This window comes from Camellia sinensis, chromosome 5, assembly GCF_055761805.1.
Source record: "Camellia sinensis isolate YWXY chromosome 5, ASM5576180v1, whole genome shotgun sequence".
In the NCBI taxonomy this organism is placed as follows: domain Eukaryota; kingdom Viridiplantae; phylum Streptophyta; class Magnoliopsida; order Ericales; family Theaceae; genus Camellia; species Camellia sinensis.
In genome coordinates, this window is record NC_138965.1 from 94,894,984 (window position 1) to 94,909,803 (window position 14,820).

The window sequence follows — 14,820 nt, forward strand, 5'->3', positions numbered from 1 at the left end:
TGAAAGGAGTTTTGTCAAACGGGATTGCCAAGAATAAAAACCTAACAGGGCATTATACATGGTTATCAAAATCGCGATTCAAATCATAGTCCTGCAATCCTAAATTGTCAAAATGATCCAAATCGTTGTAGGATCGGTGTTATAGTAGGATCGCAAGTAGGATTGTAGGTAGGATCATAAGTAGAATCACTGGATTTATGACTTTTCATCTAATTTGTATTTTTACCTAGAAAGTCGAATCTTACGATTCTCGATCCGATCCTACAATCCGATCCATGAGACCCTCTCACCGATCCTATGTAGGATCCCAATTTTAACAACCATGGCATTATATGGCCGCAATGATTTTTCTTGACAGCTGATTTTGGTAAGTTGGATTAAAAATGGATTTACTTAACCTAGGTTTGAATGTATGCTATTAAATTGATGAGGTAATGTAATTGACATGTATATATATGATTGCCAAGTCTAAAGCTCTACAAATCGTATGAGTGATAATTTTTTTTTTGGTACAAGGAACAAAATCCACTATTTAAGTGGTTATATGGGTTCGATCCCCCAAAAAAAAAAGGTTATATGGGAGTGCCTTTAGGTACGGGTTATGCACTAGTACTAAGATAAGTAAGGATATTTAAATAGAATTACCTGTGGTGACGCATTTTCCTATTCTCACCCCCATCTCCATTATACTAATCAAATATAGTTTTATATAATATATATAATTTAATTTTTTTAAAAATATAATAAGACTAAAACACTTAAATATTATACTTAAAACACTCAGTTTCATTTCTTTATTTTTCATCTTACATTTTTTAAGTCTCATTTTTTATAATTTATGAAAAATGCTAATAAAAGCCCTAAGGCTTATTATTATTATTATTATTATTATTATTATTATTATTATAGATAAGCCCTAACACTTATTGATAGTGTTGAAAAAGTGTGTAACATGTATATTAAGAGTGTATTGAAATGTGTAAAAATATTCTGCAATATATGGGAAAATGTATTGGGATTATAATTTTTTTGATCTTGTTATGGGTACTTATTAACAACCCTTAGCATGACCTATAAATTATTATCTATAATATACTATATCGTCTCTCATTTTTATTAATACTGCCATCCTTAAGATTATAAAATTACCTCGTCCGTATTTATCTCTCTCAATCTGATATGAGTGGATCCCTGCGTTGACCTGCCCCATTATCATTCTTAATTTTGAGCCTATCATTTTAAAACAAAAAGTTTATATCCAAAATTATGTAAAAATCATTTCAATTGATGATAGACCTTGACTCAAATCAAACAGTTTTGTTGGTGGAGTTCAATAGAAATTACAATATTGTTGGAGCATTCTCAACACCCAGAATTCTGTTTTTCAGACCTTTTAGTGTACTTGTATTCACACAAATGAATTTGTTGGGTTTATTTCATTTATTTTTTTTAACTCCTAATTTGTTTTAATTTTTACAGCTCTACCGTTTTAAGTGGAGCAAGTACTATGTATCTGAGATTGCCTTGTCGGTAATAAATTTAAATTCTTTTTGTATTAAATAAAATCATTATGTTGCTTTCTTTTTGTTGATATCTTTGTATATAGTAATTGTTCACTCTGAAGTTATCTTTGATTTGACTAATTTTTTTTCATTAAGTTTATGTTTGGGTCTTTTTGAAACTTCTTGTTCATTCCTAATGACAATTGGGGTACATAACAAACATTTGAAAGCAGCAGCTGCTAAGGTGGCAGTTTTAAAGAGATAGAAAAGGTACCCTATGGAAAAATATTTATGTTAATTATGTTATTCGTTGGTACCCTTTGGAAGCATTTATTTTTTTGACATATTTCCACCTTCCTTTTTGCTTTGAACATAGTGTTGGCATTCTACATTGCAAGAAAAAAGGTACTAGTGAATAAATGATATAGAGTCAGATAATGTACATTAGAAGTAATAGTTGTTTATTATTTGAGAACATTTATTTATTTATTTTTATATGGTTATTTTCTAATACTTTACATTTTTACTCTTTTCATTTTATATTTTGGGCAATCAATGAGATTGGTTTGACATTCCCTAATTATGTAGGGGTGCTGCTCTTCTCACTAATACTCCAGGTATCCCCTGCATCTTTGATCCTCATAGAAGAGCTGGCATATGTGATGATTGACATGTTGACAAGATTTATTCTCCAAATTGATAAGATTTTCTCTGGTTTTTAATCTTATTTTTGTGTTGTGTTACATGTACTCTTCTTTGAATGATGCAATCTTATCTCTTAAATTTTTTGTCATCTTATCAGTCATGTGGGCTCTCTACAACAATCTTAAATTGTTTCTGGAGATTTGTTGGAGTTGTCTTTTTAGCTGATTATGTGTTGTACTCATATGATAATTGTTCTGTTCATGCGGCGTCAACAAGTTGGTTTTCTCTTCCTCTCTCATTCTCTTCTTATCTTCTCTCATTCTCTAAGGTATGATTTTTCTTCACTGTTTTAGAGAAGTTCTTATTTGTCATTAAATTTCTTTCTCCATATAAAAACTGATTTGGAATTTGTGATGAAAAAATATGTTGGCTAATGTTTGTAAAAAATCATGTGCTTTTAGATTGAATACCATGAAACCCCCAAAAATATGTTGGCTATTGTTTGTAAAAAAAATATGATTTTTTGCTAATTTTTCATTATGACATTGCTTTTATGGGGCCATTGAATTATCTTATTAATTTTGGAAATGTTTTGTTGATATTTTAAAATTTCTTGATCATTTCTTAATGCTTCAAGAAATAATTTTATCACTGAGTCGTTGGTTTTGGTAGTTATGTGAAGTTTCCTTTGTCATGCAGACAAGAAATGCAACAGGGTTAGTTGCTCCAGCTATTGTTGTGGGTTTAGGTGCCTTAACACATACATTGGGTACTCTCGTCCCTGTGATAGGAGCAAGTGGATTAGCTACAGCTGCACCTGCTATAGGAACTATTGTCGGTAGTTTTAGATAATCTCTTAATAGTTGTCGATATGTTTAGAAAGTTAGATATGCATAGTTTTGGATGGTTTAAACTTTTTGTACAGTTTAGAACTTAAGGATATAGTTTTTGAATGTTTAGAATGTATAGACAATTGTTGAATGTTTATAATTTATGGATATAGTTTCATTTTGATGTTTTAAACAATATTTTGGTGGTTGATTGATATTTTGTGATACTTGTTTGTAATATTTGTTAGATTGTACAAAATTGGTCAAATAGAACTTGCTGAATTTATATATATATATAAAAAAAAAACTGCATATTCTACGACAGGTATAATAAGTCGTTATATTACATATTTTATGGCGCGTAATCAGCGTCGTTATTTGTCTCACCAATTAACAGCGTGTAAAAGTAGTCGTAGAAAAAGTAACAACGACGTACAAAATCTACCGTTAAATAGTTTTTAACAGCGTACTATAGCATGTCGTAAAAAAGTAACAACGACGCACAAAATTTGCCGTTAAATAGTTTTTAACGGCGTACGAAGCATGTCGTTGAAAGTGAATGACTTTCCATGACTGGTCATAATATGACGTGCGCTGCACGTCGTAGAAGGGTTTTTACGGCGTGCATTGCGCATCGTAAAAACCTTTTTTTGTTGTAGTGAAAATGGGATCCAAAAAATTTATACATTAAGTTCAAAATTAAAATATTCTTAATAAGCCTCACTCAAATGGAGTCCAACTCCAAAATGTCCAAAATTATTATTTTTAATTCAGCTAGCAACCAAAAAAAAATAAAAATTAAAAAGCGTAATGTTTAATTAGTAATTTTGCAGCTTATTATATTGTCCATTTGAAAATGATATAATAGATAAGCTTCATTATGCAAGTTTAATTAGTAACTTTTCAATTAAAAATATAAGAAGAGTAACATTTAAGTGAAATTTTGTTGCATTTAAATTATTGTTTTCATATAATTTTATATTTTTAAAAAATGTGTACTGAATTTTGGTAAACTATGAAGTAACAAAATCATTTATTTGTTTATTTTTATCTTTTTCAGTTCTTGAAATGATTCCTTAATATCTTAATCCATATAAGCAAATTTTAGTAATTATGTTCAACCAATACTAATAAATATAAAAAATAATAATAAAAAAAGTCTTTAGGAGAGTTTAAAAGAATTATTCATTCTCTCTTGCACTCATTTTTATACAGAATTTACAATTTTTATAAGATTCTTATTATCTGTTTTAAGAGAATTTAAATTTTTTATTTTCATTATTTTTGTGAACATTTGTCTGACAATCAAAAAGTAAAAACCCTAGAATTCAATTGTGAATTAAAAAATAAAAAATAAAAAACTTTGGGTTAGGGCTAGGGTTCAATTTGAAACCCTATCCCTAGAATTGTCAGACAAATTCAAGCAAAAACTTTGGGTTAGCCCTAACCCTAATTTCTAATTTTAAATTCAATTGAAAACCCTAGAATTGGGTTAGGCTAGGGTTCAATTTGCATTACAAACTTTGGGTTAGGGTTAGGGTTCAATTTCGAACCCTAGAATTGGGTTAGTGTTAGGGTTAGGGCTATGGCTACGGTTTATTCTGTGAATTCAAAACCATAATTTCAATTCACAAAGTCTATTTTACCCATATTGATATCAATTTCAATTCACAACATTTTCACATTCACAAACCTATTCTACCAATATTTTCATCAATTCACAAACTCTATTCTATCCACATTGTATTGCCATTCACATTTTCACAAACAATAAACACATATAAAATTCAAACTGAGAGAGAGATTGACAGACAGTCATACCAGTGAGAGAAAGAGAGCACACAGAGAGAGAGAGCAGAGAACTCATGGAGAGAGAGAGTGAGAGCAGAGAAATCATAAAGAGAGAGAGAGTGAGAGCAGAGGGAGAACAGAGGGAGACTGGTTCGGAAAAAAAATGAAGTATAAAAAGCATGGTTGCAAATGAGAGAGTGGGCTATTTTATATAACTTTCAAAAGTATGGTTATGAACCACGTTTCCTTTTAAAACCAAATTTTCGTTAAAAGCGTGATTTTTAATTACGCTTTCTAAAGCGCGATTCTAAAACACACTTTCAGTAAAGATGAAAACGCTAATAGAAATAACTTTTTCTTAATTATAAGACGCTTTTATGATTTTATTTATTTTATGCGCTTAAACCAAAAATATGCTGAAAGCATATTTTGGAAACCCGCTTCAATTTATTTTGAAAATTTTAGCTAAACTAAGCTTGAGAAATACGTTAGTAGGTTGACTTGTTTTGGGAAAAGGCTCTCTCGCTCTCTCTTCACGTGCTCATCATCGGCCTATCATGTCTTCTCTAAGTGCTCTAATCATCCCCAGCCCACCCCAGCCCACCCCAGTGTCTTTCCCTCCATCGGTCCTACCAGTACCTCGGTCCTACCACTCTCTCTCTCTGTCTCTCTCTCTCTCCACACCTGTATTGCTTCTCGCAGCCAGCTCAGTTATCACCCCCACCCCCACAGAAACTCCCTCATTGACCCTCCAAACCAGTCTTCCATCTCCATCTCCAAACCCACACCGCATTCTAGGTTTTCACACTCAGAGATAGCTCTACAGACTCTCTGTTTCTGTGCCTTGTCTATGTAACAATCCAAGCATGGGCTGTTTTCAGTCCAAAACAGTCAACATTCACTCCCCAGACCAAGAACCCTCTCACCCTGACTCCAAACCAGATCTAGGTAAACACAACCCATTTCTTATATGTTTTCGCATTCCATTTGTTCCTTGTATTAAATTTTTGATTTTTTTAATCTGTGAATGTTTTGCATGTGTTATTGGTGAAGAAGCTAATGGAGGAGAGCAGTTGGATCAAGATCAAGTGCCTGCATTCAAAGAGTATGGTCTTGCGGAGCTTCGTGCCGCCACCAATGGGTTCAGTAGTGAGTTGATAGTGTCGGAGAGTGGAGAGAAAGCTCCTAATGTTGTTTACAGAGGCAAGCTGAAGAACAATCGCTTTGTTGCCATCAAACGCTTCTCCAAGCAGTCTTGGCCTGACCCTCAACCCTTTGTGGTAATTTTTTTAGTCTTTTCTACTTTTTGGGTTTTGTTTGTGTTGACTCTTTCATGTTGCTTAGATTAGGGTTAATTGCATTTTTGGTTCCAAATATGAGGTTTGTCTCATTTTGGTCTTAATATTTATATTTAAATTAATATTTCAATTTGTTCCCCAACTGAATTTCGTCAAATATAATAAAAGTATTTCAATTTGATCGCCAACCAAACTTGATCAATAGATGCTGTTAAAGTTTTCTAGAGACTAAAGTGACATATATGGTATATTCTAGGGACTAAAGAGTGTAATTCGTTGAGTTTTCACATTAATGACACACATAACATATTTTAGGTGGGTTTTACATTTATTCCTGATTTTAACGACATGGAGTTAGATTAGGAAATCAAATTGAAACACTTTTTATATATTAGGGACCAAATTCACATAATTTAAACAGTAGGGACCAAATGACACAAATCTCATACTTTTGGGACTAAAAATGTAATCAACCCTTTTATATTAATAAGTTCTGACTTTTCTTTTTAGTTTATTTTATTTATTGTTACAGTGTTTCAGCTTGTTTGTTTGTTCTGAGCCTCTGTAGATATGAATCCTTTCTGTTGTATTTTTCAATAGATTTTCTATTGATGCTGAATTAAAACTATTTTGGGTTGTCTGAATTGGTTTCGTTCTATAATTGTGTGATTATTGTTGGATTTGTTGAATTGGTGTGTTGTGTTGTTGTGTTGTTTTGTTTTTTGTTTTCCTTGTACATGGGAGGCAGTAGATTGGGAGGTGGAGTTTTGCTTGTGATAAGACTTACTTGAACCCTTGACCTCCTAGTCTCCCAGTTCGTTGGTGTGTGGTTAACTGTTCCAGATTATGACATTGTGATTTTTTTAAAATCTCTGAATTGACTTTGGTTGTCAGATTTTTATGTTATTTTAATTTTTTGTTATGATATTCTTGTAGTATTGCCATTTACGTTTTGATTAGTTACATTGTCCATCACTCTGTTGGTCTGTTGGTGTGTGTCAATGCTTGTTAATTTTCTGAAATTGTTGTTGTGTTTCTGTTTCTGACTTTTATGTATTCTTAGGTCTCGTTTGGGAACAAGCTATTTTTAGTAACCTTTTGGCTTTTTACGAAAAAAATGTGCAGATAAGTAGAGAGAGTAATGTGACAACTTATAGTGACTTTTTGACTTTTGGCTAAAACATATAGTTGCCAAACAAGGCCTTAGCTTGTTTTATAAATTACATTGTTAGTCAGTAGTTAGTATTTTGAATTGCTGGTGTTGTTCTCTTTCAATTTATAGTAAATGTAAGTAATGCAATCCAAATGCAAATCAAGGATTAAATTGAGAGAGAGAAAAGACAAATGCCCCAATTAGGGATAAAATCTCTTAGGGGTAGAGAGAGAAACCATGCTCTACTTGAATCACAAGCTATTTTTAGTAACCTTTTGGCTTTTTACGAAAAAAATGTGCAGATAAGTAGAGAGAGTGATGTGACATCTTATAGTGATTTTTTGACTTTTTGGTTAAAACATATAGTTGTCAAACGAGGCCTTAGCTTGTTTTATAAATTACATTGTTAGTCAGTAGTTTGTATTTTGAATTGCTGGTGTTCTTCTCTTTCAATTTATAGTAAATGTAAGTAATGCAATCCAAATGCAAATCAAGGATTAAATTGAGAGAGAGAAAAGACAAATGCCCCAATTAGGGATAAAATCTCTTAGGGGTAGAGAGAGAAACCACGCTCTACTTGAATCGCAATGTATATTCTTTAATCAAAAACTAAGTACAATGGAATATTACATCACCTATTTATAGACTACAACTACTAGGTTATTTAACTAACACAACCTGTTTATTCTACTACATCATACTCCCCCTATTGAAGAAATTTGTACTCAAATTTAAGTAGCAACTAAGTGAGCTCAATGTAACACTATGCATTGAATCCCTAGGCGAAAAATAGGTGCTGCATCTCTATGCTCAACACAAGCATGGCTCTCGCAACTCATCCTTTCTTGAATACATGGAATTGTATCCTTAGCTAAACCATCATAGGTGCAAACTGACAACCCCCATGTTGCCCTCCATACCCTCTCGCTAAAGCTTGGACAAACCTCCATTTTCGTGAGCCCTTCATCTCTAATCAGCACATTGGTGCAGAGATGTACTCATTCAGTTGGAATGAGATCAATAGACTAGCAAAAGGATAGCTTCAGAAGAAAGGTTGAGGTATGTGACAAAAGATGAAAGGATCGATTATGCTTCCACTAGGAAAGATCCATGTGAGAGAAGCTAATTAGGGGTGAGAATTCTGCATTGCATTATTTCCTTCTCTTTAGACACAACCGTCAAATGAGCATCATTTACCAGCAGTGTACTCAACTGAAGCCAACATCTTGTAGAGGCATACAGAAGCAGGAAACACACAGCTTCAAAGAAGCTCTTTGAATACAGCTTCAAATAGTTTATTTGAAGCTTTCAAAGATATTATTGTATCTCTTTCAAGGCATAATTTGTTACTCATTTGTGACATTTCATCTCGTTGATTCTGATTTTGATTGTGATAAACATTAGCCCTTTCGAGAGAATGGATCCAACATTTCTCTCTAATAACAAAACTCTCCCAATCAGCACTCAAAAACCAACAGTAACAGTTCATCAATTTTTTTTTTCCCAAGTCAAACACAGTTTAGCCAAATCAAGCCAATTTGAACACAAATTTACAGTATTTGAACCAAATCGAACCAAAAGAAATGTTGATCGAATGTCCAAACCAGATGTAAGGGATTTGAACTAAATCAACCCAAGAGAAGGCTTTGATCTAACCTGTCGAACTCAGATTTGAAGCATTCAATACAATTCAACCCCAAATTTGGGGGATTTTGAACACAATAAGAGGCATTCAGCAACTACTGAATCAGTTTTGAGAGGATTTGAGCCGGAAAAGACTTCAATCAAATCTCTGAACATAGATCTGAATAATCGAATATCCACTTCGAACCATATCTGAGCTGAAGGAATCAAGTAAGATTTGAGGAACTTGAACACAAATTTGAATAAATCTAAGAGTTTCAAACCAGATCGACAAAATTCAAAGTTAAATTGACCTCAACCAAGCCTTTTTGAACACAGATCTGAAGAATCCCAAGAGTTTCAAATCATATCCAACAGATTTGAAGTTTCTCAAACAGATCTGAGCTATGAAGCACAGACACCTCTCTAAGGGCTTCGTACCAGTGTCGGACACGGACACGCGTCGGACACGCGGTGGACATGTGTCCGATACGCAGCAGAGAGTGTCCCATTTTTTTTAAAATTTTTTTACATCCGGACACGTTCCAGACATGTTATAGACACTTTCGGACATGCTCGGGAGTAATTTCACAATTTACAAAATTTTTTTGGGGTCGATTTGTAAATAAGTAAAAACAGATCAATATCTACCCTAATCTACTTCGATTAGAACAGAAACAGCAAAGAAAGGGTGAGAAAGAGAGGACTTGGTCGATTCGTCGTTCGTTGTTCGTCTTTGCTTCTCGTTGGTCGTCGCTCCTCGTCGGTCGTCTCTCGTCGATCGTCACTTGTGTCTTGTCGTCGCTCGTTAAGGTACAGGCTGCTCCTCTTCTTCGCTCTTCATTCTTCTTTTTCTTTCCCTCAGTCGCTGTCTCTCTCTCTCTCTCACACACACACACATAGCTCTGTCTGATCTTCTTTCCTCAGTCGTTGTCTCTCTCTCTCTCTCAGCCTTTGTTTGATTTTATTTTATCATTTCTTTTATTCTGATTTTATTTTTTCTTTTATTCTGATTTTATTTTTTCTTTTATTTTATTTTATTTTATTTTTTCTTTTATTCTGATTTTATTTTATTTTTTTCTTTTCTTATATTTTTTCTTTTCTTTTATTTTTTCTTTTATATTCTGATTTTATTTTTATTTTTCTATTATTTGAGTATATAATTTTAATAATGTATGTTTATTATTTTTTATAAGTTTAATAGTGTTATTTTGTATATTTTATTACCTTTTAATGATTTTTTTAAATAATTTTATGACATATAATAAATAAAATTAATTATATATATTGAACGTGTCCCCAACGTGTCGTGTCCCCCATTTTTTGAAAATTTGCGTGTCCGCGTGTCCCGTGTCGTGTCGCGTGTCTGTGCTTCATAGGATCTGAGGATTTGAACTAGATTTGAACCAAAGAAGGTTGGATCGCTAATCGAAATCTCATTGAGAAGTGGAATCAATAGTCGAATCTAGGTCCAAATCGAGTTGCAAAGTCAAAACCACTACAGGTTGCTTCAACGAATCTAGGGTCAAACAGCACTGAATCTTCCAGTTAAGGCTTCGATTTAGGTTCGAAATGAGACTTTGTGCAACCTTCCATCAATTAGGGTTCAAAAATGATTTCAATCAATCTATAGAAGGCACTAACTTCGAATTACATCAGCTATGGCTTTCACAAAATCGTGATTCGATCATGAGAGAATGTAGATTAGGAAGAAATTAGGATCAAGCTAAGCTCTAATACCAAATAATGCAAATCAAGGATCAAATTGAGAGAGAGAAGACAAATGCCCCAATTAGGGGTAAAACTCCTAAGGGCTAGAGAAAGAAACCAAGCTATACTCTAATCACAATGTATATTCTTTAATCAAAAACTAAGTACAATGGGGTATTACATCACCTATTTATGGACTACAACTAATAGGCTATTTAACAGACACTTAACTTAATAATTCTACTACATCAACAGGGGAGTAATAATTAGTTTTCAACGGGTTTTTGGTACATCGAAGGGTGTAGCCTGGAGGGGGGAGTCTTGCTGGCAAGACTTAAACCCATGACCTTCTAGTAAGGTGCAAGGGTTTTGACCAACTTGGCTAGCCATGGTTTGTGTTTGCTTTTCTAAGGGCTTTATTCATCATAGTTTTGGTTTTGTTGGTACCATGTTTTTATTTATTTTATGTTTCTTGCGAGCATCATGTCGGTTTTGGCTAATTACTTTGAAGTTCCCCCCCCCCCCTCCAATGGAATCATTTTCAGGTAGAAGCTGCTGGAGTTGGCAAGGTTCGGCATAACAGACTGGTGAACTTAATTGGGTGTTGTGCTGAGGGAGATGAGCGGCTATTGGTGGCAGAATACATGCCCCATGATACACTCTCTAAGCATCTCTTTCATTGTATGATTTCTCCACTCTTTCAATTGTTATTTCTTTCTAATGTGACTTAGGAAGGGGTGTCCTGTCCTAGTTGAAGTTCTACTTTTAAGTTATATGTATGTGTGTAGACTTGTGGGGCATGATTGTTTAAATTGTTCATTATGTTTTTTTTTAACAATATTTCACTTATTTTTAGTGCAATTTAGGCTCATTTTTTAATCTACTTTATAAGCATTATTTATTCATATACAAATAATAATAATAATAATTATTATTATTTTTCATAGGAGCTTATGATGCTCTATCTAATCTTGTACAACCCTCCTACAATCCAATATAGGATCTAGATTTTGACAACCTTGGTCTCTACACCCATTTTTATGTCAAGATTATGTATGAACTTATACTTGCAAGTTGCAACTATGTCATTTTTGGCCAGCAAGATGAAAAGTTTTGAAGTATAGAAATGTGACATGAAGAAATACATAATTTGGGGAAGTTCCTAATCATTTGAATTGTTAGAAGTCAGTTAAACATGGTAAACATTAGTGGTAGAGAGTGTATTAGTAAATTTTGAAATTAATATATATATATATATTTTGTGGTTCTAGGTTGCCCTATTTGTTATAAACATATTTTAGGTTTTCCCCACACACAAAAAAAGTTCTTGCTGCATGCACTGCATTATTTCTGTTTTTCTTCCTCATGTTGTTACTTCCCCCCACTGGATGAATGTTTTTGTCTGGTTGTTCCTTGATCCAATTTTTTAATATCTAGAGGAAGTTTGAAATAATTTGTTGTTCATTTTACTAATGGCACATTGCTATATGAAATTCAGTTCCTGTTATACTTCTACATCTTTTTTGGAAATCATTTTACTATTTTATGAGGGGAATTTTAGATATTAAAAAGCAATAAAAGTACTCAAATGTTACACACATGTATATGCTTATAGACATTTACATAGTTGATTCTTTACTAAAGAAGTGTATTTTTGTTTCAATATTATTTGCTGAACCATTTGGTTTCATTTGCATATTTGAAATAGAGAAACTGATGACTCTGGCTGTAGGTTGAAATTCTGTTTGCTTAATGGATTTAGATTGTTCTAGGGCTTGTTGCTTGATGTGTGTGTGTATTTTTATTTTATTTGGTTTTATTCTTTCAATAATGTGTTCCTTAAGTTTTAATTGTTTACTGTAGGGGATAAACAACCTCTACCGTGGGAAATGCGTGTGAGAGTTGCATACCATATTGCACAAGCTCTTGATCATTGCAATGCTGAAAACAGGAAAATTTATCACGATTTAAATGCTTACCGAGTTCTTTTTGATGAGGTACACATTTGAACATGATTATAAAAAATGATAACAATTTGTGAAAAAGTATTAGTCTTATGTGCACTATACTGTTGCTTTGCCTTAAACATTTTGAGATATCAATGCATGAGCTCTTGGGATTTGATGAATACTTAAAAGAGTTCGGCAATTTGGAATCAACACTTTGGAGTCGGAGGTCATCTTATTTCAAAATCTGTATTATGATAGGCTTCAATTCTGTCCAAGGCATGAATTCAATGTTGCCAAACAGTAGTATTTTCCAATTTGCTATGTTTGTAGCTCATTTAAACATCCATGTGCTATATTTACATCTTTTGTAATATTCTTGCTGTCAAATTCTTGCATTTGAAATAACTTATTGATGAAAATGCTATGATTGGGATATTGAGAGAATGTAATACTTAAAAAGTACTTTATATTGTCAGAGGCTTGTTCAACATTGCCTCTCTAAGCTGCCCATGTTTGGTTCATATAATCTAAGGGCCCCTCCACTCATTGCCAATTAGTTTTCATAATTGGGTCTTGGGTGGCTACTCGGGTCAAAATTGACCTCGGGTTGATTTATCTCATCTCGTTCATCTCTTTATCACCTCCAAATGCAATTGGGCCACATATTGGGGTTTTAAAGACTTGTTCTGTATTGCCTCTCTAACTACCCAAGCTTGGTTATAGCCCTTCTGTCCATGGCCAATTGATTTGGGTTAGATGCCTCCATGCTTCTAACATATTTATATATTGAAGTAATTGAATAAATAAATAAAAGATAAAAGTCAGCATGTTGCCTTATAAACTGAAGTTCTAAAATGAATTAAACATGAATATGCATTTGTTTAACAAATGTGGACATAGTTAGAACAATGGTGGAAAGTAAAAAATTTTCTTAAAGAAGCTAGAGCGAACAACATTCAAAAAGCAAAGTTTGATTATTTGTAGCCTGAACCTAGTGTTGTGCATAAAGACATTCAAAAAGATCTGCTGGGGGAGTAACGTGTGGAGGAGTAAAAACGAGAGGTTGACAAGACAACCATTGAGAATAGCGCAAGTGATTCTGCAGATGAGATGAAAAGAGATTGGGACTTTTAGTTCATTATGATATTTATGTGATTTGGGAAAGTTTGGGCAACATTAGTTGCATTTAAAGATTTCTGTTGGGTGATGTAATTTTCATTGTGAGGAAAGTTCGAGCAACTTTAGTTATATGACAAATTAATGGTTGTCTCTGCAATTCTAATGGGAATAGACATCCCAGGTAGTTCTGACTTATAGTGCTTTTATGGTTGGGAATATCTTTTCATTGTGAGACATCACTGGCAGTTGTCCAGTGCAATATATAATTTTTTTGAAGGCATTGAGAAAGTTTATTAAAAGTACAAAGATGCACAGCAGGAGAGAGGATTCCTTTAAAACAAAGTGAGCGGTGAATAGAGACAAAGAAAGTACTGGGGAATGTTACCCAACAAAACCACTGTTGGCTGTCCCTTAAATGATGCTTTTGGACTCTTTTATAGCCATCTCCCCCGTTCTCCCTTCTCCCTTCCCTGTTTGCTTTGCATACTGTGTAGTTTCATGTTGAAAGTCAATTGTATGCATTGTTGCTATTTTGTAATACATGTATAATATTTCATATGAGAATATGTCTGCGTATTGATTCATTAACATGTTTGGACAGGCACATGTTTTAAGTGCGGGCTTATATTTATGCAATTTTGTTTCTAAAGATTTTTGCCTCTTCTTGGAGCTTTGAAGTGATGCATTTTACTTATTTAACAGAAAAAAGGAACTTCTGAAAAATATTGGAAAAAGACGTCAGGTTGTTGTGTATCATTTATTTATATTTTATTCATTTATTTAAATTGGCAAAGAGATAGTAGAGGGAATCTGTAGAAAAATTTAATGTATAAAGAGAAATAGAGAATTGTATAGATATTGATTGTATTATTGATAGATGTATTGAATGTTACAATGATTCCTATATATAGAAGAGTAGGTGGTAGTAGGTGGTAGATGGAGTAGGTAAAGTGGAGGTGGTAGTGGTATAGTGGGTTAGGTTTAGTGGAGTAGGTGAGGTGGTAGTGGTGTAGTGGGTTAGGTTTAGTGGGTGAAGTAGGTGATAGGTTTTAACAGCCCCCCGCAAACTCAAGGGGGATAGGAACTAACTAACTTGAGTTTGGAGAGAGTAACAAAACAAGAAAAATACATAAAAATAAAAGAGGATAGGAGACACTGTATGGTCGTGTCAGACCATTGGTGAAGACACTGGATGGTGGT

General features: G+C 33.4%; 1 protein-coding gene and 1 long non-coding RNA gene across 3 annotated transcripts in view; both read left to right on the forward strand.

Annotated features, from left to right (window-relative positions):
* The first annotated feature begins 1,288 nt into the window (after nt 1-1,288).
* Nucleotides 1,289-3,173, forward strand: LOC145790156 (uncharacterized). The gene is made up of 3 exons (XR_014328802.1): nt 1,289-1,772; nt 2,091-2,475; nt 2,830-3,173. It is a non-coding gene; the product is annotated as an uncharacterized LOC145790156 (long non-coding RNA).
* A 2,049-nt stretch (nt 3,174-5,222) lies between these two features.
* Nucleotides 5,223-14,820, forward strand: part of LOC114295098 (serine/threonine-protein kinase BSK2) — a 30,364-nt gene continuing 20,766 nt past the window's right edge. The window contains exons 1-4 of one of the 2 annotated variants that reach the window (XM_028239288.2): nt 5,223-5,716; nt 5,822-6,048; nt 11,098-11,233; nt 12,416-12,549. In XM_028239288.2, coding sequence (XP_028095089.2) covers nt 5,635-5,716; nt 5,822-6,048; nt 11,098-11,233; nt 12,416-12,549 — 579 coding nt within the window. In that variant the 5' untranslated portion in view covers nt 5,223-5,634. The remainder of the gene's footprint in view (nt 5,717-5,821; nt 6,049-11,097; nt 11,234-12,415; nt 12,550-14,820) is intronic. The other variant, XM_028239289.2, reaches the window with a different exon arrangement.